The sequence below is a fragment of the Styela clava genome, chromosome 10 (assembly GCF_964204865.1).
Source record: "Styela clava chromosome 10, kaStyClav1.hap1.2, whole genome shotgun sequence".
Taxonomy (NCBI): Eukaryota; Metazoa; Chordata; class Ascidiacea; order Stolidobranchia; family Styelidae; genus Styela; species Styela clava.
In genome coordinates, this window is record NC_135259.1 from 7,646,861 (window position 1) to 7,668,353 (window position 21,493).

The 21,493-nt window shown below is 32.4% G+C and overlaps 1 protein-coding gene across 1 annotated transcript; it reads left to right on the top strand.

Annotated features, from left to right (window-relative positions):
* The first annotated feature begins 1,696 nt into the window (after positions 1 to 1,696).
* Positions 1,697 to 20,065, top strand: LOC120337325 (cytohesin-1-like). The gene is made up of 14 exons (XM_039405088.2): positions 1,697 to 1,918; positions 5,325 to 5,404; positions 6,709 to 6,773; positions 7,429 to 7,495; positions 8,642 to 8,760; positions 9,000 to 9,080; positions 9,451 to 9,563; positions 9,972 to 10,120; positions 11,789 to 11,900; positions 15,149 to 15,225; positions 16,513 to 16,584; positions 17,382 to 17,469; positions 18,153 to 18,222; positions 18,694 to 20,065. The coding sequence occupies exons 1-14, from the start codon at positions 1,894 to 1,896 to the stop codon at positions 18,770 to 18,772; spliced, it is 1,197 nt and encodes a 398-aa protein (XP_039261022.1). The 5' UTR covers positions 1,697 to 1,893; the 3' UTR covers positions 18,773 to 20,065.
* The last annotated feature ends 1,428 nt before the right edge of the window (positions 20,066 to 21,493 follow it).

Below are 21,493 nucleotides of genomic sequence, written 5' to 3' on the forward strand. Positions count from 1 at the left end.
TCAAAGCACGCAAAGTTATTCATACCAATGTAAGCCGGTTTAAAACAAGCACTAAAATCAAACTATGTGGGCTATAGCAATTGAATAAGTCCAGCAGTCCGAGATAGTGTGATGGGTGAGCTAGAAACAAACTCAAATGTTTGTTATAAACAGTAAAACATGACACTATTATTACACATCAAATTTGACGTATAATGGCAGACATTTTCAGAGAGTAAATCTAGGTAGGAAAAGGTGGGACACGTTTGGAAATGGGGCACAGTGGAAAATCAGCTCTCACACTCGTACTATATCCGGAATCACGTGTGCCGTTCGATGTTTGAATCCGCCCTTAGATGAGGTACAACGTCCCCGCAAACAGACAAAGGCCGTGCAAAGCGCTGTAAATAGGGCTGGGCATTTTCGAATACCTGATTTCAGAATCGAATATTTTTTTCGAATCTAATCTCGAATACTTGGGAAATATAAAATTGTATGAAACGTTCTTATTGTATTAGGTCCTCCAGACACATAAATTACTGAAAACATAGAATACATCACTCAGGCAGATTGCTGAGCGTTCACACACAATAAAAAAACGCGTTTTCGTCAATACCTCACTACAGAAAAAAGTCATATGTCAGAATTGCGTTGAAAAAGTATGTCTTCAAAGAAAAAAATTGAGAAATTTACCTCGATCATTGGCGGAAAATAAAAACAAGATGGCGGCGATTCCCCACTTTCCCTTAAGTGAAAGGTAATTCAAACTAGTTCGTGAGCATGCGAGAGCATGCATTGATTCTTGAATGATAAAATAAATTATCTGAATCTGAAATGATAATGCAATGCACCGTATGCAGGGTATTCTTTCCGCAAAGGTTTCTGCTTAATGACAGAGTAGTTATACCAAGTAGCACTAGAATAATATGAATACGAAAAGATTGTGCGAGGGAAATTACACAAGCTTGTGCATGTAAAGTTAGTATGAAATATGGCAGTAATTGAGTAGACTTTCAGTTTATTATTCGGCTGACGTGACAGTGCTAGTATATGCTTCTTGGTAGGCTACATATGCAAGTATCACTGGCAGACGCTAGGATTTGTGAGTTCGGTCAGGATTGCTCAAATACCGATGTGAGTGCTCGGGACAACTTTTTAGTTGTTTATGTTTATAAAATCCGTCAAAAACTACACGTAAATACTAGACCTAAGCTGCTTTCCCAAGTTTCGAAATATAGCAAAACGAAGACGTAGTCCATTACCACTCAAGTGTAACAAAGCAGCCGTTAGCTCATATGCTTCGTGAATATTTGAATATGGCTCCCTTGTTTTTGATCATTTTCTTCTCAACTTTTACAATTACCATATGAATTAGCAAAACCAAAAGTTTGTCTGAAAACGGAACATCTTTTAATAGTATCAGCTGCCCGATTCCTATTCAAGAGTTTATCTTTTTGTTTTTCTTATACATTTTTTGTATGATAAATAAAAAATATTTTGAGCCATCAACTATTTTCTTGACTTTTACATATAAAAACTAAAACTACAAGAGCATTAAATGTCATTGGATTTCAGTCGGTAAGTTAGTCGTTGATTTTAGCGGTTAATTTTTTGCTGTTGTGAATCATAACAACTCACTAGCGTCATCGTGTGGTTATTTGGGGCATTACCAAACCAGCCAAATACAGAGTTCTGCAGTTCAGTTTGACCATATTTACGGTTTGGCTGTCTGGTTATTGTAGTTACCGCCTTACCGGTATTCTAGTTCTACTCCTCCGTAAAGAGAGAGAGAGGGATTTATTATTTCGTCAACCAAAATAAAATAGCAGTCATCGTAATAATACAGGCCGTCCGTACAGTTTGAATATTCCGAACTTTTGGACATACGGTACGGTACCGGTAACTTTTCAGAATATGAAGATGACGGCAGAATCAGCCTGTGAGTATCTCCTGATTCTGTAATCAGTTTTATTTATTTCTGTATTTTGTTTTTATCAATTAGACTAGGGTACCGATACGGTATCATTTTTCCGACCTAAAATGCTGAGTATGAAGTCGCAATCTACCATCAGACCTTTATCTGTTTATGGTACCATACGGTACCGTAAAAGCGCCTAACTTCGGACAGTTCCTAACTTCGGACAAAATTTTTGAACGGCCATATCTTGGCTAAAACGCGCCGTATATTGCTAATTTTAATTATTATAGGATGCGCTGTTATATCTACATCTATTCTCATCTTTTTTAATGTTGCATAATTATTTTTTTGGTAAAAAAACAGAAATTTTGCCGAAAATTGACTGCCCGGCATTCAACGGCGCAGAGCGTCGCTCCTACTGAAGCTATCATCGTCAAAATACCATCATTCGGTAGAGGGCGACAACAATGTATATAATTTATTTGAGTGATCGCAAGATGTCGTACGAGATTTAAATAAAACCTAAAATTCTGAATTATAAATTTCGTAAGAATATTAAGATTTCACGCAGCGTCAAAAATACGTCAACCTCACGTAGATTATTTTTCGCTCACTTCCGACACGACGTCACACTGCGTCGCGGAAATGAATTTTGACGCCAGACACAACGGAGCCAATATGACAATTTCCGTTAAGATAAAGACGGCGTTCCAATGTAATATTTTTGTATTTTGTTCGGTCATGTATGAATATATGCCAAAATTACATTAATGAAAATACATGTCACACTTAATCGATGACGTTAAAAATCGAATATATAAAACTATGATAATTCCAACGTCCATATGGCACAGTGCACTGACTTAACCATTATTTTATGATTAGTAGTCGAAATGACAGTTATTGAATACGGCCTGGGTGGATTTTATTCACTCGAAATTAAAAATAAATTTAATCTCCAACAAATAAACGGGACCTACATGTTTACAAGATTAAGTTGAATTTTAAATTAAACTTTACAATCGGATTTACCGTGTGTTTGATATAAATTATCATTTATAAAGATAACTGCACAGAATAAAAAAAAGCTATCCGCCGAGAATATTAATACTTCAAAGACTTCGATAGAAGCCCGTTAAAATACTTCATTGTGGATTGAAACGGTTTGCATCAGATATATTTACGTATGCATTTCCTGATTAAAATGACTAACGTGTTATTATACTCATCTGAAGTATTGAAAATAACGAACGAAAGATGTAAACATAGGACGACGGAAGTTTCAAATAATGCATTTTCGTCGTGACGTCAATGTTACGTTACGACGACGATCGAGCGTCTTATCTTCACGCAACGACGTGATTACGTCATCCGCATCGGAAGCCTCTTTCTCTCTGTGCGTCGCGGTTACGCAGTGAAGAAAATGACTGTCCGAAGTTAGGGCAGTGAAGGATAACGGTCAGATGGCAAGAAATATCGATTATTTCAATAGTAAAAATAGTCCAATTGAACCGAAATTTGCAGGGAATGTAAATTACTGCACGAATGTTTTACCGAGCAATTTTGGCACCGTTTGGACAATAAATGGCCGAGTTATAGACGAAAATATAGTAATTTTGTCCGAAGTTAGGCGCTTTTACGGTACCGGTACCGGTACGGTATTTTATTAGTCTACATGGTGCCTAAATATTATAGTGTGACACTGTTTGCAGTGATTGTAGACTCTGATACTTGTACGACTGTACGGTCAAACAGCGAGGTGTCGGGCTTCTGAAATTCGGGTCTCATGTAGTTTCGTACCGGTACCGGTACCTAAAGTAGGGTGGCTTAGCCACTTTGCGGCCACGACCTATTTGCGGCCATCAACTTCATCGATTAAAATAATGCCAAAAAAATTAACGAACTGCGAGGATATTTTTCATGTGTTATCGTCCACTTATTCCTCGTAGCTCTGCGAAATTATACTGAAAAGCGGCCACAAACAAAAAAGTTACGACTGAAAACTGGACCGAAGAAAAAAACGGACCATTTTTTCATGTCGCCAACTACCCATTGTCCCTTTAAAGAAGCTTGAATATCCGTACAAATATATGAGATTTCTTTTAACCATCTTTAAAGTTCCCTTTTCTACGTTCAAAGGATGAAGAATAGGGGGGTGCGCATTTCCAATACATCGATAATATCTTTGTCGACCAATTTGCGACCCCCGTGTTTTTGTCTGTTTGATTGCTGTGATGCGGTGCTTTGTTTATAATTTGACGAGTTTTGTTCGAAATAACCGTGTTCTTAAAATATATGAGGGTCAGAAATGCGATTAGAAGCCCGATTTTTCATGCATGGCTGCATTTGCTCTAGTCTCGACGCAGCAAAAATGATGTTCAAGGCTTGAAATCGTGGTCGCACACTGGTCGTTCGGTCGCAAATACGTCTTCCGAGTGTCGTACTTTGGTGATTTGTATAGCTTTAACCCCTGGTCGTAGAAAGTTTAGCGTGTAGAATAAATGTCAATGCACCTACGGTAAAAAAATTACCGGGTTAGAAATACTGGTTTTTGTGTTATTGCGGTTTGAATGAAATCGTCCGCAGACTGGCTACACCACCCTAGTTACTTCTAGTTAGCATAGCATAACAAGTTTTGCATATGTCAATCCTAACTCCCACCTGACTGCTCGACTGCTTTATCCAAAAACTACGTCCCTACGACGTCATAGTGACGTACCTAATAAGGCCCTCCAAACTATACGAACTGTCATCCAAGACGCGCAGACGATCTTAACTTAGAGATAAGTCGCTATCTACCAGTCGCTGTTTTAATGCGGTCGTCATTATGACAGTCGTTCGCTCGATTACCTCGCTATTATGAAGTCGATATTATGACAGTCGCTATCCGGCCTGGATACCATTAAGATTACTTCTAATGAATTTGTTATATACATATTAAACAATAGATTCTTCTCCCAATGGCATCCATGGCATACGGTACTTTGTTTGCGGCTTTTGTGGTTTTACAAACTCACTTTATCAGGGTCTAGGGTAGTTTAGTATCACAAGTACTCCTAGTGGGCTTTTCTTAACCTATTTTGCATATGTTATTCCTAACCTCCACTTGACTACGTCATCCAAACATTACGTCATTGCGACATCACAATCACGTCATATACCTTGCTAAAGTTTAGCTACGATTGCCCAGTCGCGGTCCTTATTTTGTCACTGTTACGTCGTAGTGGAATAATTTTCAGATAACGTAGTCAGGTTGGGGTTAAAAATGAAATATGCAGAAATTGTTATGCCACGCTCACTAGAAGTTATTGTGGTACGATACTACATAAGATCCCTTTATCCAATATGTATCATTCTGGTGAATGTTCTTAGCTGTTACTGCAATTGGAAGCTTTGCATAATGTCTTTGTTTTATTGTTTTTCATAGTGCTTGACCTTCCAATCCAAGATCAAGAAATTTTGAAGGCTATATGGAGGAAAAAGGGAATACTGCTGGAGGAGATTGAGGTTTGTTTATTCTTGAATAATATTCGATATTTAAGTCAGGTCAGAAGATCTTCCATGTATCGGAGCATTCTTCTTAACCCACCCACTGGAGTGTATAACTTGAAATTATAATGGAAATATACCAGACTGTTTGACATAATTTAGTGGCAGATTTTGAATGCCATCTGATCAAAAATTAGCTTAAGCTGTGCAAATTCTTGAAATTTCGCCGGATGAGAAGAGAACAGGCCGAAGTCACAATTTTGAGTTTTGAGAAAAACGCAAAAAACAATTTGGAATTTTTTTCATTTTTGAATTTCTAGATATTCACACTTAGTAAAGTCCTGAGCTCTGGTTATTTTAATGTGGATGAGAATATCTTTGTAATCAATATTTTTGGCACTCCAGCTTCAATTCCCTCCTGCTTTTTTACCCCCATAAAGGATTTTGGCCCATTCTGTTCTCAACAACTTCTGAAATTTTTTATATGGGATGCAAGGTAAAACAAGGTGACTTAGGCCATAAGTTGCACTGAACAAATTTTTAGGGATGTAAGTGTCGGACATTTCATTCCTGATGTTCATGCCCATCATATTGGAACTTAGGACTATCTTTTTTCAATATTTTGGGGTTTTGAGCCATGCTCTACGAGGGGTGGTCTTGAAATCCTGAGTTTCTCAATAATAAAAATTTCAGCTGGACTCAGGACCATTCTGTTCCCAAATATTTTAGTCTTAAGTCCAGCTAAAATTTTTATTATTGAGGAATTCAGGATTTCAAGACCACCACCTCGTAGAGCATGGCTCAAAACCCCAAAATATTGAAAAAAGTCAATTTTCCAAAAATGTGACTTAGGCCCCTTCTGTTCTCATCTGGCTATTTGACTTAACTCAGCTTGTTAAGTAATTCAACAGACTTTGAAATTTTTCTCATTGTTCCACCAAATATGATTTTGGGGTGTTCCATTAGATATGCCACCTCCCACAGATTATCATCAATTCCCTGGGGATCTCGAAGTTAACCAAATTTCTTTGCTAAAAGCATTAAAAAACCAATGAAATTAGGCGTAATAATTCAACTACAATATCCTAACATGAAATGAATACCTGAAAAGTAGATCTGATGATCATTTGCTCAACAGTAACAATTTATGATACACAAACACAACATTGCCTAGTTCTGTTTTGCTTATTAATGTTTAACCCTCATATGTATATAGCTCTGTTATCTGTTGGTTCCCATATTTATAGATAGACATGTTATATTATATTCAGTTCACTTCCTTCTTGCAGTTTCGTAGTATATACATTTTTATGTCATTACAGAAATTAAAACGGGAACTGAAAGATGTTAATAAAGAAATTGAACAGGTAGAAGATTCTGAAGAGAGGTTAGTGGCTTGGATATTCTATGTTGTGTTATTTTTTTAGGGTAGTATTGAACGTTTGACAAATTTGACGTGGCTTTCTTGGACTTATATTGATTCATATCATTTAAAATATATAACATTTTAATCTGGTATGTGAATATACTGAATATTTCCCAATACCAGTATTTTAGAAATTTATTTTAATATAATTTCAGAAAATTATATATTCGAATGAAGTTGCTTAATTTGAGATATTGTATGTATCCTATGTATTTATTTGAATAATGCTAATTGCTAATACTTTAATTAATAACTGTCAAATTAGGAGTCATGTTGCTTGTATATTTGTCATGGAAATATTCCCAAATAGTATACTTTCATGCAAACCAAATTAAACTTGTAATGGGAGTAAAGTATTCCTAGATTTTATTTTTTTTAATTATGTTTCTTCATTAGAATCAACAACTAGTTTGCTCCTATTTTCCCAATATTTAACAATATCTACCATTATCTATTTAACTTTAACTGAACTTGTACGGAAAACGAGGATAGACTAATTTGAAATGTATAAAATGTAAGTATTATCGATTACTTTAATAGTGTGATGAATAGAAATAATTTCCTATTTTTCTCAATTTCTAATTTATTTTTGTGTATTTCTTGTATTTTACAACAGCAAATCAAATTCCAGAGCAAAGCAGTTGGCCATAGGAAAAAAACGTTTTAACAGCGATCCTAAAAAGGTACAAATTTTTTCTTCCATGTCTGAATTCGAAAAAAAAAATTAATTAAGGAAGTTCATCAAAAAATTAAGATTTAGTATGGCTACCAAATATAGGCTATGCCTATGCAAGCATTATCAAATACTGAGAATACTGATTCCAAAACCAATTTGCTGAATTCTTATTGTACACTTCAGATTCCCAAATTTGTTGCGCAATAGTTGTATGAAATGTAAAAAAATATTATCATATGCTGTTTTAAAATGCACTGAACATCTTGTTTTTTAAATTTGAATCACTCTAATCTTAATGATTTATGATGTGATTTGATAGCTGGCATTCTTTGTCATTAAAAACGAAAGTAAACTCTGTTTGACTTCTGCTTTAAATGCTTCAATTATTCATTAAAACCAATGACCCTATCTATGCTTCATATAATTATGATGTCATAATGCTTATTCACATGTATTCAATTTAAAATTATGACATGGTATATAGTGATCCACATACATAATAAAAAATTAATAATAGTGACTTTATCATTACACATGATGACAGTGTGGAATTCTTGGTAGTTGTCACTTTTCTTGAAACTATTTTAACATGTGCGCATCAAGTATGGGCCAATAGTGAATGCGATTCGCATCCATTCTCCATGATCGGACTTTCTCTCTAGTTTAATAAATTTATATAGTTCGGTATAATCATCTTAGTCATATCCAGTCAGTGTATTGGTCATTAGTTAAAATATTTCAGGATTTATGATTGAAGGTTGCAACTTGCAATGGAGTATAGTTTTCATGCCATAAGTATTGACTATTTTAGTGTTTTGGTGTTTAAAATTAGAGTTTGAATTCAACTATAAATCATACTCATGCTATAATAAGTATTGGAAGGCGGTAAATATTGTTGGGTTTGTAGTACAGTGTAGCCTACTTACTGTGTACGATTATTCATACATTTATAACATATAAGGCATTTCTATTGTGTGTACTGTGTATACATTGCGAATCATAGGTTTGGGAATAATTTAGCAATTGATGTTGTTTAAGGAGTCAGTGACATGTGGGACAATATAAACTATTATTATCTCCGTTGTATGCCCAGCTCATCTACCAATCTTGTTACAATTTTTTAAAAATTTATCATGTTTTCCTTCTTATTCAGGGTATGGAATATCTAATAGATAACGATATAGTCACACATGATGAAAAGAGCATTGCAGAATTTTTATATAAGGGAGAAGGTTTAAACAAAACCGCAATTGGTGATTATCTCGGAGAAAAGTAAGATCTTAATATGTGTAATTGTACCTATAACATTAAGTGTTAGAAACTTCCCTAGTATTGTACATCTAGTTATCATTTGTGAACAAAACTATATAGTACGCTGACAGGATTTTTTAGGCCTATTCACTTTGACTAGCCTAATTCCGAAATATGTTATTAAGCTGTTGGACATTTTAAACATGGAATTATAACATGGTATTTTTTTATTTGGAACAAAAAATGTTACTTTTTTGCAGGGATGAATTTCACCTTAAAGTTTTGAATGAATTTGTTAATCTACACAAGTTTTCAGGTCTTGGATTAGACAAAGCTCTCAGGTAGAATAGATTTTGTTTATTAATATTTTATCAGTGTTTTATTGATTGTCATTCTATCAGATGCATTTATTTTTCAGAAATTGCATGTATTGTGTTACAGAAATGAATAGATCACAATGCATTTGTGATTGTTTGCTGAATTTAGTCATTTGGTAGTGGTTTAAAACTTTAGTTAGTGTCTGAAATTTCTTATATTTTATCAAAAGTATCTGCCAATCAATGTGAATTTAAGTTTAGTTTTTTTACAATATAACATGAAACAGCATATCTTTTCACGAAAAACTCCATAAACCTAAAAAAAAAGAAATTAAGTGACTTCTTCATTAATTCAAAGATGTGCTAGAATGCTGACTTTATTTTATTACTGCAGGGATTTTCTATGGAACTTCCGATTACCGGGTGAAGCACAAAAAATCGATAGAATGATGGAAGCCTTTGCCAGTCGGTATTGTTCTTGTAATCCCGGTGTTTTTCTCAACACAGGCAAGTTTATACGTCTTACTTTTCTGCTATTGCTAACCAATCTGCCACTGCCTAAATAAGCATTTTTTAATATTACAGCATGATTTATTTAAGGCGCCCCCCACGAGAACTCAAGCATTTAAGATTATACACAAATAGGCTATAGGTTACATCAGTATTTTTGGTTTTCTTCTCATATGAGAATTATTTTTATATTTTATTCAATATTTAAGTTACTGACAAATTTTGATGCATCAAAAGATAGAAATTTTTTATTTTTTTAAAAATTAACCAAAAGGTGAAATTGGGAAATATTTTTTAATTTTGTATTTTAAAAATTTCCGTAAAAATAAATTTTTTGGAATATATTTGGAATAGGTATGCGGTTTAAACTAAATTTTACGGTAATGGTTTTCAAAATATTTTCAGATACTTGTTATGTTTTATCATTTGCAATCATCATGCTCAATACATCACTACACAATCCGAGCGTAAAGGAAAAACCAACAGTGGACAGATTTATATCCATGAATAGAGGAATAAATGATGGGAAAGATCTTCCAGATGAATTACTAATAGTAAGTTTTTTGAGCAAACTGCAGAATCATGAATCTAGTTTTCTATAGTGTTGGCTACTACTCCATTGGGCACGAGTAGGATCAAGGAGATCATCATTAAAAATCTAGAAATGAATTTTCAAACTTAATTATTAATCTAATCCTAAATGAAGGTCCATCATTACTCTTTATCAACGTTTGATGTAAATATTGCTATAGATGTCATGCCAGGGTCACCATGGTGATTTAGACTTTAATTTTTACGATAGAATTTCATCCATTAACTCGAAGACCTAATTATCATGTTTTCGTTATTCTTTACACAAGAACCAAGTTTTTAAAAAAGCGATGTAGAAACTAGAAATGTTACATTACCCATACTAAGTCATAAATAAGAATGGAAATTGTTTGATTTATCTGTTGCATTATTATTGAGTTGGCCAGTCCAGACTGTTTAATATATATTTGGGAAGTTCGTTATTTTATTGTGTGATTTGCTTGAACATAAAGATGTATCTGTGAATGATGCTTTTTTTTAATAGTATTTTGATAAACTGTGCTTCTGTAGAATTATGTATCACTGGTAGTCAGAGCCACAACCATTTTATTTTTATTTTCTATCACTTTTATTTTGAGTGACTGGCACAGTTATAGAAGCCCCAATTTTGGAATTAGCAATTAGCAAATTGGAAATCTTGATTTATCGTACTACTATTATTTCTACTTATTCCTTGAATACTGTGATTTGATTCCCCCTGAAAATTACAAAAATACAATTTTCAATAAAAGTATGTACGGACAAAAATCTTTAATAATTACACCAATTCTTGAGAATGTGTTCATTTCAGATTGATTCTATAAATGGAAATTTCTTTTCATGAATGTGGAATATTTCAATTACATCATTCTTTCTTGGACTTTTGATCGGCAGGCATTTAGAATGTCATTTCATTTTTGATTTCGTGATATCTCGCAAATTAATTTTGCCATATTTGGGATAATATGCAAATCAAACTTTTGTTATTTATTTAATTGCAACTATACATTACGTTATCTTTGTAAGTCATTGTGAAAATTTAGAAGGAACCTTGTTAGTATTGTTACATAAAATATACCAAATTTAGTTACATGTTACTTCAATGTATATTCCATTAAATTCTATATCAAATTTTTCATGATTTTTTGAATTGCAATCAAATCTTTCATGTATTATATTATGCTTGTTTATAGTAAATTTCTTCAAAGCAAGTAGCATATTTAATTATTACTATTCTTCTGTACCCAAACCTACATTTCTTTTACCTGTAAAAAAAATTATGTAGTATTCAAGTATTATCAAGTATTCATTAATATTTTTGTCGCCAATGTAAAAAGAATCGGAATGTAGTAATCTGAACATTGCACATCATTTGAATAGCAAGTAACCTCTTCTATCTATGACAATATTTTTGTCTGGTATGCATGAGTATTACTTAGATGTGTAAAGCAGTCAAAAATTGAAATTGAGTTTACAATTTTTTTAAACGGCTAGAAAACACAGGAATGTAGAATCAAACATTTTCATGGAGAAACTTCAATTTTTCATGCAGATTTATCGCTTAATTGAACAATTAAATAATGGAGGTGAAGAAATTTTGTTGCGATGTTTATCATTGATAGCTGTCTCATTGGTCTTTTTTATATTTTCAGAATTTGTTTGACAGCATCAAAAAAGAACCTTTTAAAATACCAGAGGATGATGATGATGACCTCACAGCTACCTTTTTCAATCCAGATAAAGAAGGATGGCTTCTAAAACAAGGTATGTTTTTTCATCTTCATCACAAATTTTCATATGTGGTCAGTAGAAAAACTTCAATTCTGTTTATATCTCTTGCTTGAACAGCTTAAATGGCAGTTATACATAAATAGTTGCATAAACTCAGTACTGGCCTAAATCTCAAACTTATTCACTGGTCTTAATTTTGATGACACCGTCGATACTAAACACTGCATCCTTATTATTAACCTTGATAACACCACTGCCCACTAATAATGACTGCATCCTTTTATGATTGATAAAATAACTTTATTTTAAGATCTCTAGTCCTCACTTCTTAACAGAATATCGATAGAATTTTTAGTCTTACTTTTCTGGTTTGCTAATTTTATATGAAGAAGTGGAAAAACGTTCATAAAGGCATAATTACAATTCAATTTTTTATTTCCTTTTCGAAAGCACCCAAAATATTACAATTAGACTTCCATCTGTTTCTTCCAACTTATTACTGATTTTAGCAATGTTACAGAAGTTTATTTATTCCGATATCAGATTGTTGGAAAATGCAACAGTGCTATGATATTATCCTAAAAAGGCAGAGCGCTCTAATATGCAAAATATGAAAATCTGAATTTTCAAGTCTCAGCGTACCCTCTTCGTTGTTTCAGTGTAAATAAAAGCATAACATTTAGTTTTATTTTACTTCAGAATATTTCAACAAACAGTTTAAAATTTTTAAATTCTTTAACATACCGGTAATACCAATGTCATATTTTGTATTAATCACATATCAATGTTAGATCTTCATTGTTGCTTATAATAAAATATGTGGATGCATTTTATTTATTCAAATTATAAAACCCTAGTTTACACTGTATATATTTTATGTTTATATAATTCATTGATAATACAAAAACAAACATGGTTGCAACTCATGCCATGACTATGCAATAATACCACTAATGATATATTTTTGTTATTGAAATATACTACACCCACTATAATAGTATGCATTCACCTTGTAACGTAACATGAATGGTTTAATATTATTTAATTTAACCTTCAAAATATTTGATGTTTAAAGTTGCCATTTAGAATAATATATTTACAAAAATCCCTTCTTTTTGTCTCCGATAACATCTCACAGGCTAGAGGCTGGTTTAATCAAAATGGCCTCACTCTGTTGAGTTTGCATGCTAGTCAGATTTCTGGTTCTGTCATTAGCTTATACGATATATGGCCTAAGCTTGGACACCTAAACTTGACTAGTTTGCGAGCTATTTTAAATCAGTCGGATTCAGCGATTCCACTGTTGCATTGTTTTCCACACTATTAATTCTTCATTAGTCTTAGTGGCTCTAGCATTGTCTCCCGTAAATTTCCTCAGAGATCAATCTCTCAATTTCTGAGTGAGTGCGCATGGCGATACTCAGAGGAAGATGAAGATCCTCAACCCAGCTACCGCTCATACTCTAAATATTAATTTCAAATTCTGTTTAAGCCAGTACTACCAGTTTCTTTATGCATTTCTAACAAAATGCTTACATAACTGTTATTATTATTATTAACAATTCTTTTTTCTTTTTTTTTCGCTCTAACCTCTCGCTGGCATCTGACATTAGGAGGTATGTTAATAATGTAGTTCATAGTTGCAGCCTGGGAATGTTTTATTTTTCATTTGGAGCATCTTGCTCATGGATCATAGTTCGGTTTGGAAGATTTTTTCTGTTCCTATTTTATTTTCAACTGAGTTAATTTGTTTAGTAAAGCTTCTGATTAATTTATAGCCTATTGTTCTAGTTTTTTTTTTCAGATAAAGGGAATATATTTAGTTTTCTGAAAATTATCATGCATTAGGAATAGTAGTTATTTGGTCATGCTTGACTTTGTATTGCCCATTTATCAGTTACAAAATATTGATGAATTCCGTTTATACTTTCTTTGTAATATTATCGGTATTGAACATTAGATATTCTAAAATTTGATTAAATAGATGATGTTATTTTTATTCAGAAACTCTATTTTTTAAATATTCTCCAAGTTCATCCCAATCTGGCCATATTTTTTTGTAGTATTTTTATATTTATTTAATAATCATCATTTAGAACTTCATTTTTACTTTGTGAAATTTGCCCAAAAAATTTTTGGATCTTGTTTGCCAATTAATTATGTTTTCTAACTTCAAGATTGGAATGTGTATTTATTTCAAATAAATGAATTCAGTGTCTAGATTGGAATCTTGCCTTTCATTTCGTGCCAAAGTATGAAAAACTTTTCGTTATGTTCTTTATTTATCGATATTTCTATATTTAAATATCATGTTTTTTGACGTCATGCTGAATGTCTCATGTCTTGCATGATTTTTCTAAATTCTAATATTCATGCATGCATGCAAACACCTATGTAGCAAATAGCAATGCATTCCAGTAGTGTGTTTTTCATTTTGCAGTAACATTTGAGAATATTTTTATTACCAATATTACACTACAAATACTCTATCGAGATTTTGTCAGTTTGTAATAGTACATCCATGCCTTGGGATTATTTTTGATATTCTTTATTGATGGTATTCTGTTTATAACGCTGTTTATTAACTTGTAGTAATACTGGTGCTTCTTGAAAACTCCTTAAAATGTCTCGTATCTTACATTATGTTATAGTTCCTTAGATAGCAAAGATCATCTGCTTTTAAAAATAATTATTTCTTTTCGAAACTCGTAAATCTCATTCGTGATATTGGGGTTTTAGTTTCAACTAATCTTTAATCTCATTGCAATAAATGAACTTGACTATATATAGGCTATATACTGCATGATATTCGCATTCAAACCATTGTTATGCAGCAATAGGACTAAGCTAATTCTTTCTGAATAATCCTTTTCTAAGTTGCTAATCACAAATTCATTTTCAATTTTTTTTTAGTAAATTTTACCATTTTTGATTATTTTTGAAATTGCAAATCATTGTTTTGTAATCTAAGTCATTTTCCTTTGTATAGATCAAAATGTCTTGTTTCTGTTTTGTAACTATTTTGAATTTTTTTCTAATTTACAATTTTAATATCTGCAATGTGGAAACTCTTGAACGATAATAACAATATATATTATTGATAATTTGATCATAATTCACAATATTCCATAATTTCCATTGTCCAAATTTACTAATCATATAATGAGACCAATTATGTGACCAAAATTTTTCAAAACGAAATCTGCAAAAGTCACGTAGTCTACTTACTTTAACTAACGTCATATCAAATATTTTTTAATGTATAATGTTTTTCACTTTAGGTGGACGATACAAAACATGGAAAAAAAGGTGGTTTCTTTTGACAGATAATTGTTTCTATTATTTTGAATTACCTCAGGTAAATTTCAATTTTATGAAATGTTATTAACTTATTATTAACAGTGATGGCCGAAACTGAATTTTTTACTATTCCGAATACATTGTAGAATAATATTTTCGAATATGGAACACATTCCAGATTATGGGCAAGTTCATGTGGAAAATTAGATAAATCACTATATCGCCGGATGAGGACAGAAGGGGCCTAAGTCACATTTTTGCAAAATTCGCTTTTTCCAATATTTTGGGGTTTTGAGCCATGCTCTACAAGGTGGTGGTCTTGAAATCCTGAATTTCTCAATAATAAAAATTTTAGCTGGACTTAGGACTGTAGAAGTTAAGAACAAAATGGGCCTAAGTCCAGCTAAAATTTTTAATATTATGAAATTCAGAATTTCAAGACCACCTTGTAGAGCATGGCTCAAAACCCCAAAATACTGAAAAAAGATAGTCCCAAGTTCCAATATGATGGGCATGAACATCAGGAATGGAATGTCCGAAACGTACATCCCTAAAAATTTTCTTCAGTGCAACTTAGGCCTAAGTCACCTTGTTTTACCTTGCATCCCATACAAAAAAATTCAGAAGTTGTTGAGAACAGAATGGGCCAAAGTCCATTATGGGGTTAAAAAAGCAGGGAGGAATTGAAGCTAAAGTGCCAAGATATTACAAAGATATTCACATCCACATTAAAATAACCAGAGCTCAGGTCTTTACTAAGCGGGAATATCTAGAATTCCAAATTGTTTTTTTGCGTTTTTCTCAAAACTCAAAATTGTGACTTAGGCCTGTTCTGTTCTCATCCAGCGATACCTTAATGTTGATCACATCTAAAACGACATAATATAATAAGGGTCATTGTTTGTTATCAATTAAGATATCAGACTTTGATCCGCTTGTCTGATGGCTTAAAATCTCTGATTTTTGATAAAAAATATTCTGACTAATTTCCAAATTCGAAATTTTTTATATCCAATATAATGAAATATGAATGTATTTGAATATTTGATTCGTTTTGAACATTCCTGGTCATTTATATAAGACCAAGTCCTATATATTTTTCCCTTTATGGCAATACTGAAAATCGAACCTGCTATCTACATGGCAAACAGATGGATTCCAAGATTTCTCAAAATTTGATGATCATAGAATTACATTATAATTTAACAGGAAACATGAAGCTTGTGTTTTCTGTGGAAAATATGGAATAGGCTGAATACCTCTGGCACCTCTGTGTCTTATTTTAAAGAATTCAAAACAGTCCGTGCTTTAATACTACTAATTATAATATTTTTTCATTTAACAGGATCGTGAACCAAAAGGAATAATTCCACTAGAAAATTTACAAATTAGAGAAGTTGGTGATCAGAAAAAACCTGTGAGTTCGTATTTTTTAACCATAATATCAAATATATAGAATGTGCAGAGAAAAAGGTTGTTAAGATAGCTCAGTCATATGGCATACCACAGAGATTTGAGTTTTGCACTAGTTTTAATAATTGTGTTTCGAATCAAAAGTATGAAAAAGTACAATAGATATGGTAGGCTACTTAGTGTGAAATATCTATACTCTTTGCAAACCCCAAAATTCATTGCACACCCCCCTGCGGGTCGTGACCCCAGTTTAGGAAGCCCCGATGTAAACAATCTTAGGTCTGTGAGGAGACCAGCCCGAAGTGCGATGGTAAGCATATTCCTTGCGCTTAGTACGATAGGACAACCACTCGTACAACAGCCATAATTAGAAATTTCCAATCTATTTCATATAAAAAATCATTTGTCTACTAACAGTAAGGTTGGGTAACCACATTGACTAGATTATGTGAGTTTGTGGTAATACATGCTATTAATGCATGTTCCATAATAATTACTTTGCTCTGTGTGTTATTGACTATTTGTTTAGGTAAATTATTGATGTTTAGTATGCCTGCATCCATAACATTGATCCATAAATTAGGCTTCTGATTATGTAGCCTACTACCTTAAAATTGCTTGTGCAATGTAATCTTAATACCAAACATCTTATAAAAATAGTTATACAATGTGTGAATCACTATTACATCAGGCTCGCTTGCAACATGTTATTGATCAAGCCCAATATTGAATAGCCTATTAGCTATTATTATGTCGTTTCATAATTACACTAAAAACTAATAATGCATACTTTTTTTACAGCATTGCTTTGAACTTTATCTACCAGAACAAGGACCAACACAAATGATCAAAGCCGCTAAAACTGATTCTGAAGGAAGACTTATACAAGGTAATTATTAATGATATGTTTTTCATTCTCTCAATATGTGGCACTTTTATTTCATATTAAATGAGAAACATTCCCTTGTTGAAAAATTGGATGGAATAACACTCAACCAGGGCTACAGAACTGGTTTGAAATGTTGATGTCTCCAATGCCGCTGTATAGTTAAACTGCAGCTCCAGATCTTCATTTTTTGGTCTCCTGAAGTACGCGCTCACAAGTACTTCTAGTGGGCATAGCATAGTGATTTTTGCATATTATATTCCTAATTCCCACCTGATTACGTCGTCCAAAACTTATGTCACTGCAACAGAAATAGCTTGCTCGATTTCGGATGATCATCTGCTCTTACTTTGACGACCATCGGTATACTTTGGAGGGCCTTAGTACGCCACTGTTTGTCGCACTGACGTAATTTTCGGATGACATAGATAGGTGGGGGTTAGGAATGATATATACAAACATTGTTCAGTCCAGGACACCAGTTTCACAGCCACTATGGTTTTTGAGTAAAAAACTATGATATAAGGGATTCAAATTTTGAAATTTAACTTTTAAGATAATATCAGAAATTCAACTTAAAATGAAATTATAAGCTAAAAAGTATAAATTATATTATTTGTATTATGTATCAGAAATTATACATGTGAAAAAATAAAATAATTTTGTATTTTTATTTTGTAATTCAGGCAAACACACAACTTACAGAATGTCAGCTTCATCAGCGGAAACAAAGGAGGCATGGATAGCTTGTATAAGGTTGTTAAATTTGGTTTTATTTGCGTTACTCTGTGAAATTTTGACTCTTGAGTCTTGACTTTTTTTGTAATACTTACCATGCTTCATTTAATGTAGAAATTTAGATTGTAATGAATTTTTGAGAAAATTATCAGAATGATAAGACATCTTATCTCCTGCTTCTAATTTGTTGGCTTCTATCAATAAACACAACAACTAAAATAACTCATAGCAAACCATTGAAACAAAACTAAGGTTTGAAAAGCAAGGTACCATGGAATGTTAAGAACAGTATTTCTGAGGGGCCAAAAGTCTGAGAACCGTTGATTTAAAAATAAATAACAAAGACGAATTTTAAAATGCCCACTATTCAGATATGAACCTTTCCCTCGCTCTATGAGAGACATAAATAGTATTATCACATTGTTATTTTTCATACCCTTATGTACAAATGAAGCTTGCATACTCATACCATCTTGTTTTTTATTGCAGGAAAAGTGTGAGCAAAGATCCTTATTATGACATGATTGCTGCACGGAAGAAAAAAGCAGGATTGTCAAAATCAAATTGATTTATTTATCCACTATGTTTATCTAAACATTTATATCAATCAATTATGGAATTATGGTCATTGAAAAAAAAAACTTGATCATGTGTTGGATAAAATAAGTCTTTTTCTGATTTTTCAATTCTATCTGCTACTGATCAATTCAAATGAAGTTAGTGTTAGCTTTAGGTTGAGGAGACGTGATTGAAATTTTTAAGCTCGGCCATGATATGAAGTAGTTGATCCACTGATTCGTCTTTATATTTACAGAGGGTTTCAGAATAAAAGACGTTTTCTGATGAAGCGTTTTTGCCTGATGTGTTTCAGTAAACCAATCATTTTAACCTTAAACTCAAAAATTTAGTTTGCAATGGTCCAAATGATCTGTATATTTAGAGTCTTGTTCAAAAAGTTGATCCTATAAATTTTATTGAATATTATAAATGGAATTTATTATTGAAACTGATATTCCCTATTGGATGTACTCGATTGTTGAACAATTTTTGTTTTAATGCATCTATATTTTGTTTATCTTACTATTATTGACTTCTGTATTTGACTTTATCAGGTACTATATCAGACAATATCAATTTCTAGTCGTTTTAGAATATTTTTTCATATTTCCAAACATACTAGCATAATAATTCTTTAAATCTGTTTATTGTGTAATCACTTGCCACATGTAATATTGAGGTAAACTTTTCCTAATATATCTATGTATACTGCGATTCTACGAGTTGGTTAAAAGTATACCAATTATTGTTTTCAGTCAATGGATTTATGTTTTTTTTTTATACCAGTGCTCTTTTCACATACTCTCATAGGTAGAGCCTGCCAGTAGCACTTAAATTTGGTAACGATTAAATTTAACTAAATCATTAATCAATTTTGTATTTATATACATATGTATTTAAATTTTATTCAATGAAATGATTTTAACAACATTGGAATTTTCAATATAATGAATTATTTTACTGAATTGAAGATTTGTTTAATTTTTATATCATTTCTTCTAACAACCATTCATGTATGCTTCGTCTAACTGGTTATGTTGAGACTGGTTATATTCTCTCCAGCTTTTTCTTTAGTTGAACGAAAATTTTAGTTTTTTCTACAAGGCCAAAATATGTTCTTTCTATGAAATGAAAAATTACTCCGGATGTCAAACAGAAAAGTAGCTAAAATATGACTGAGTAATTCTTTTGAGTTTCTGACTTTGGCAAGAATTTTTGGTTTGGCACAGTAATAGCGGATTTTTTTCTATTCTATTCTGTAATGTTTTTTTCTTTTTAATAAAATTTGTATTGGTAAAATAAACTCTGTTATTGTTAGAACGAACTGAGATTCTTATTGGCAAAGAGATGGACAAAACTATGAAAACTTGAATTATCAGTTTTAGGGCACCTTGGTAAGTAGTTCGGCTTCTAGTAAATATTGCTATATTAGTCTATTATAAATAAGTTATTATTAGCTGGACTATTTGGATTGCCTGCTTGTTAAAAAAAGAGCGATGCACCACTTATACCACCGTTTTTTTTTTATTTACAGAAAAGGCCAGTAAAATCGACGAAATATTCTGACCGAATGGCACATGATGACACAGCATATTGTATGCAAACCTGAAAAACATTGAAATATTTGTTAACATAGAATTCAAAAAAATGAAAGTACCGTATGTCTTCTAGCGCTAGACCACGGGTGTAAAACTCGCGGGCCGCATGCGGCCCCAGGGAACTTCCAATGCGGCCCTCGAACGCTTAACAATACCTGTAATATTTTGTAAGTTTTTTCATCTAAATGTAATTCCTTTTTCAAACTTTGAAAAGTTATGTACAGAAATAAAAAAAAATATTTTTGTGAAACTTGCTGTACACCAACACAAACCTTTCAAAATGAAATTGATTATTCACATAGAAAACGACAACTTACTGAAAGTAGTGTTGGAAAAAAATTTTTTTTTATGTTTTCAACTTGACACAATTGTGGATACACCTTGAGATAGCAAAAGAATACTCCAAAAAAAAACACCCTAGGGCAGCGTTTCCCAACCTTTTTTGGTCGTGGACTATTTTCTCACCGGCGAAAACCTTTGCGGACTCGATGTGCGTTTATTGCAACCGTGTGTGAAGAAGCAATAAAACCAAACACTACCGAATTTTATTGAATCAAAATCGGAAGTTGGCCGCAATTACGCGTTCGTAAAAAGAACCGACTTTTTTAGTGTATAATGAATGGCCTTTTCTGTCGCACAATATTTAATCCATGACAACAACGAGAATTTAAAATGTCTCTCTATTTTAATTTGATTGTGTTCATGGTAACTTGCCGTTGCGTCGACTTACAAGATGAAAGCATTACTTCTTTAAAATGCCACAGCAATCTACGAATATATCAATTTGAGAATAAATTGCGCGATTATATTTAGTTTTTATACATATTTTTTGCGATCTTGCAAATTTGTTACCGCCTGCTAACTGCTATAAATTTTCAGAAAGTACAACTTGATTTAGTACTTATTAAAAATATATGTATATTAGTAAATCAAAAATACACATTCATCGCCTTGCTTTATTATTAATTTAATTGTGATCTGCGTCGCATTTTAATCTTCGGTTGTGTTGACTAAATAAATGCAATACTACTCGGAAAATATCACGACAATCAGTGGACACAAAAATGTGTGGTAAAGTGCCCGATTATTTTGTTTTGATTCGTATTTTTGTGAATTCGACAAATCTGAGATGT

Bases quoted from the DNA above. Each gene is read 5' to 3' on its own strand.
- LOC120337325 (XM_039405088.2), top strand. From the start codon at position 1,894: ATGAAGATGACGGCAGAATCAGCCT. The intron at 7,496-8,641 runs GTACAAATTTTT...CTTCTTATTCAG, and splicing joins TTAACAGCGATCCTAAAAAG to GGTATGGAATATCTAATAGA. The intron at 10,121-11,788 runs GTAAGTTTTTTG...TTATATTTTCAG, and splicing joins TTCCAGATGAATTACTAATA to AATTTGTTTGACAGCATCAA.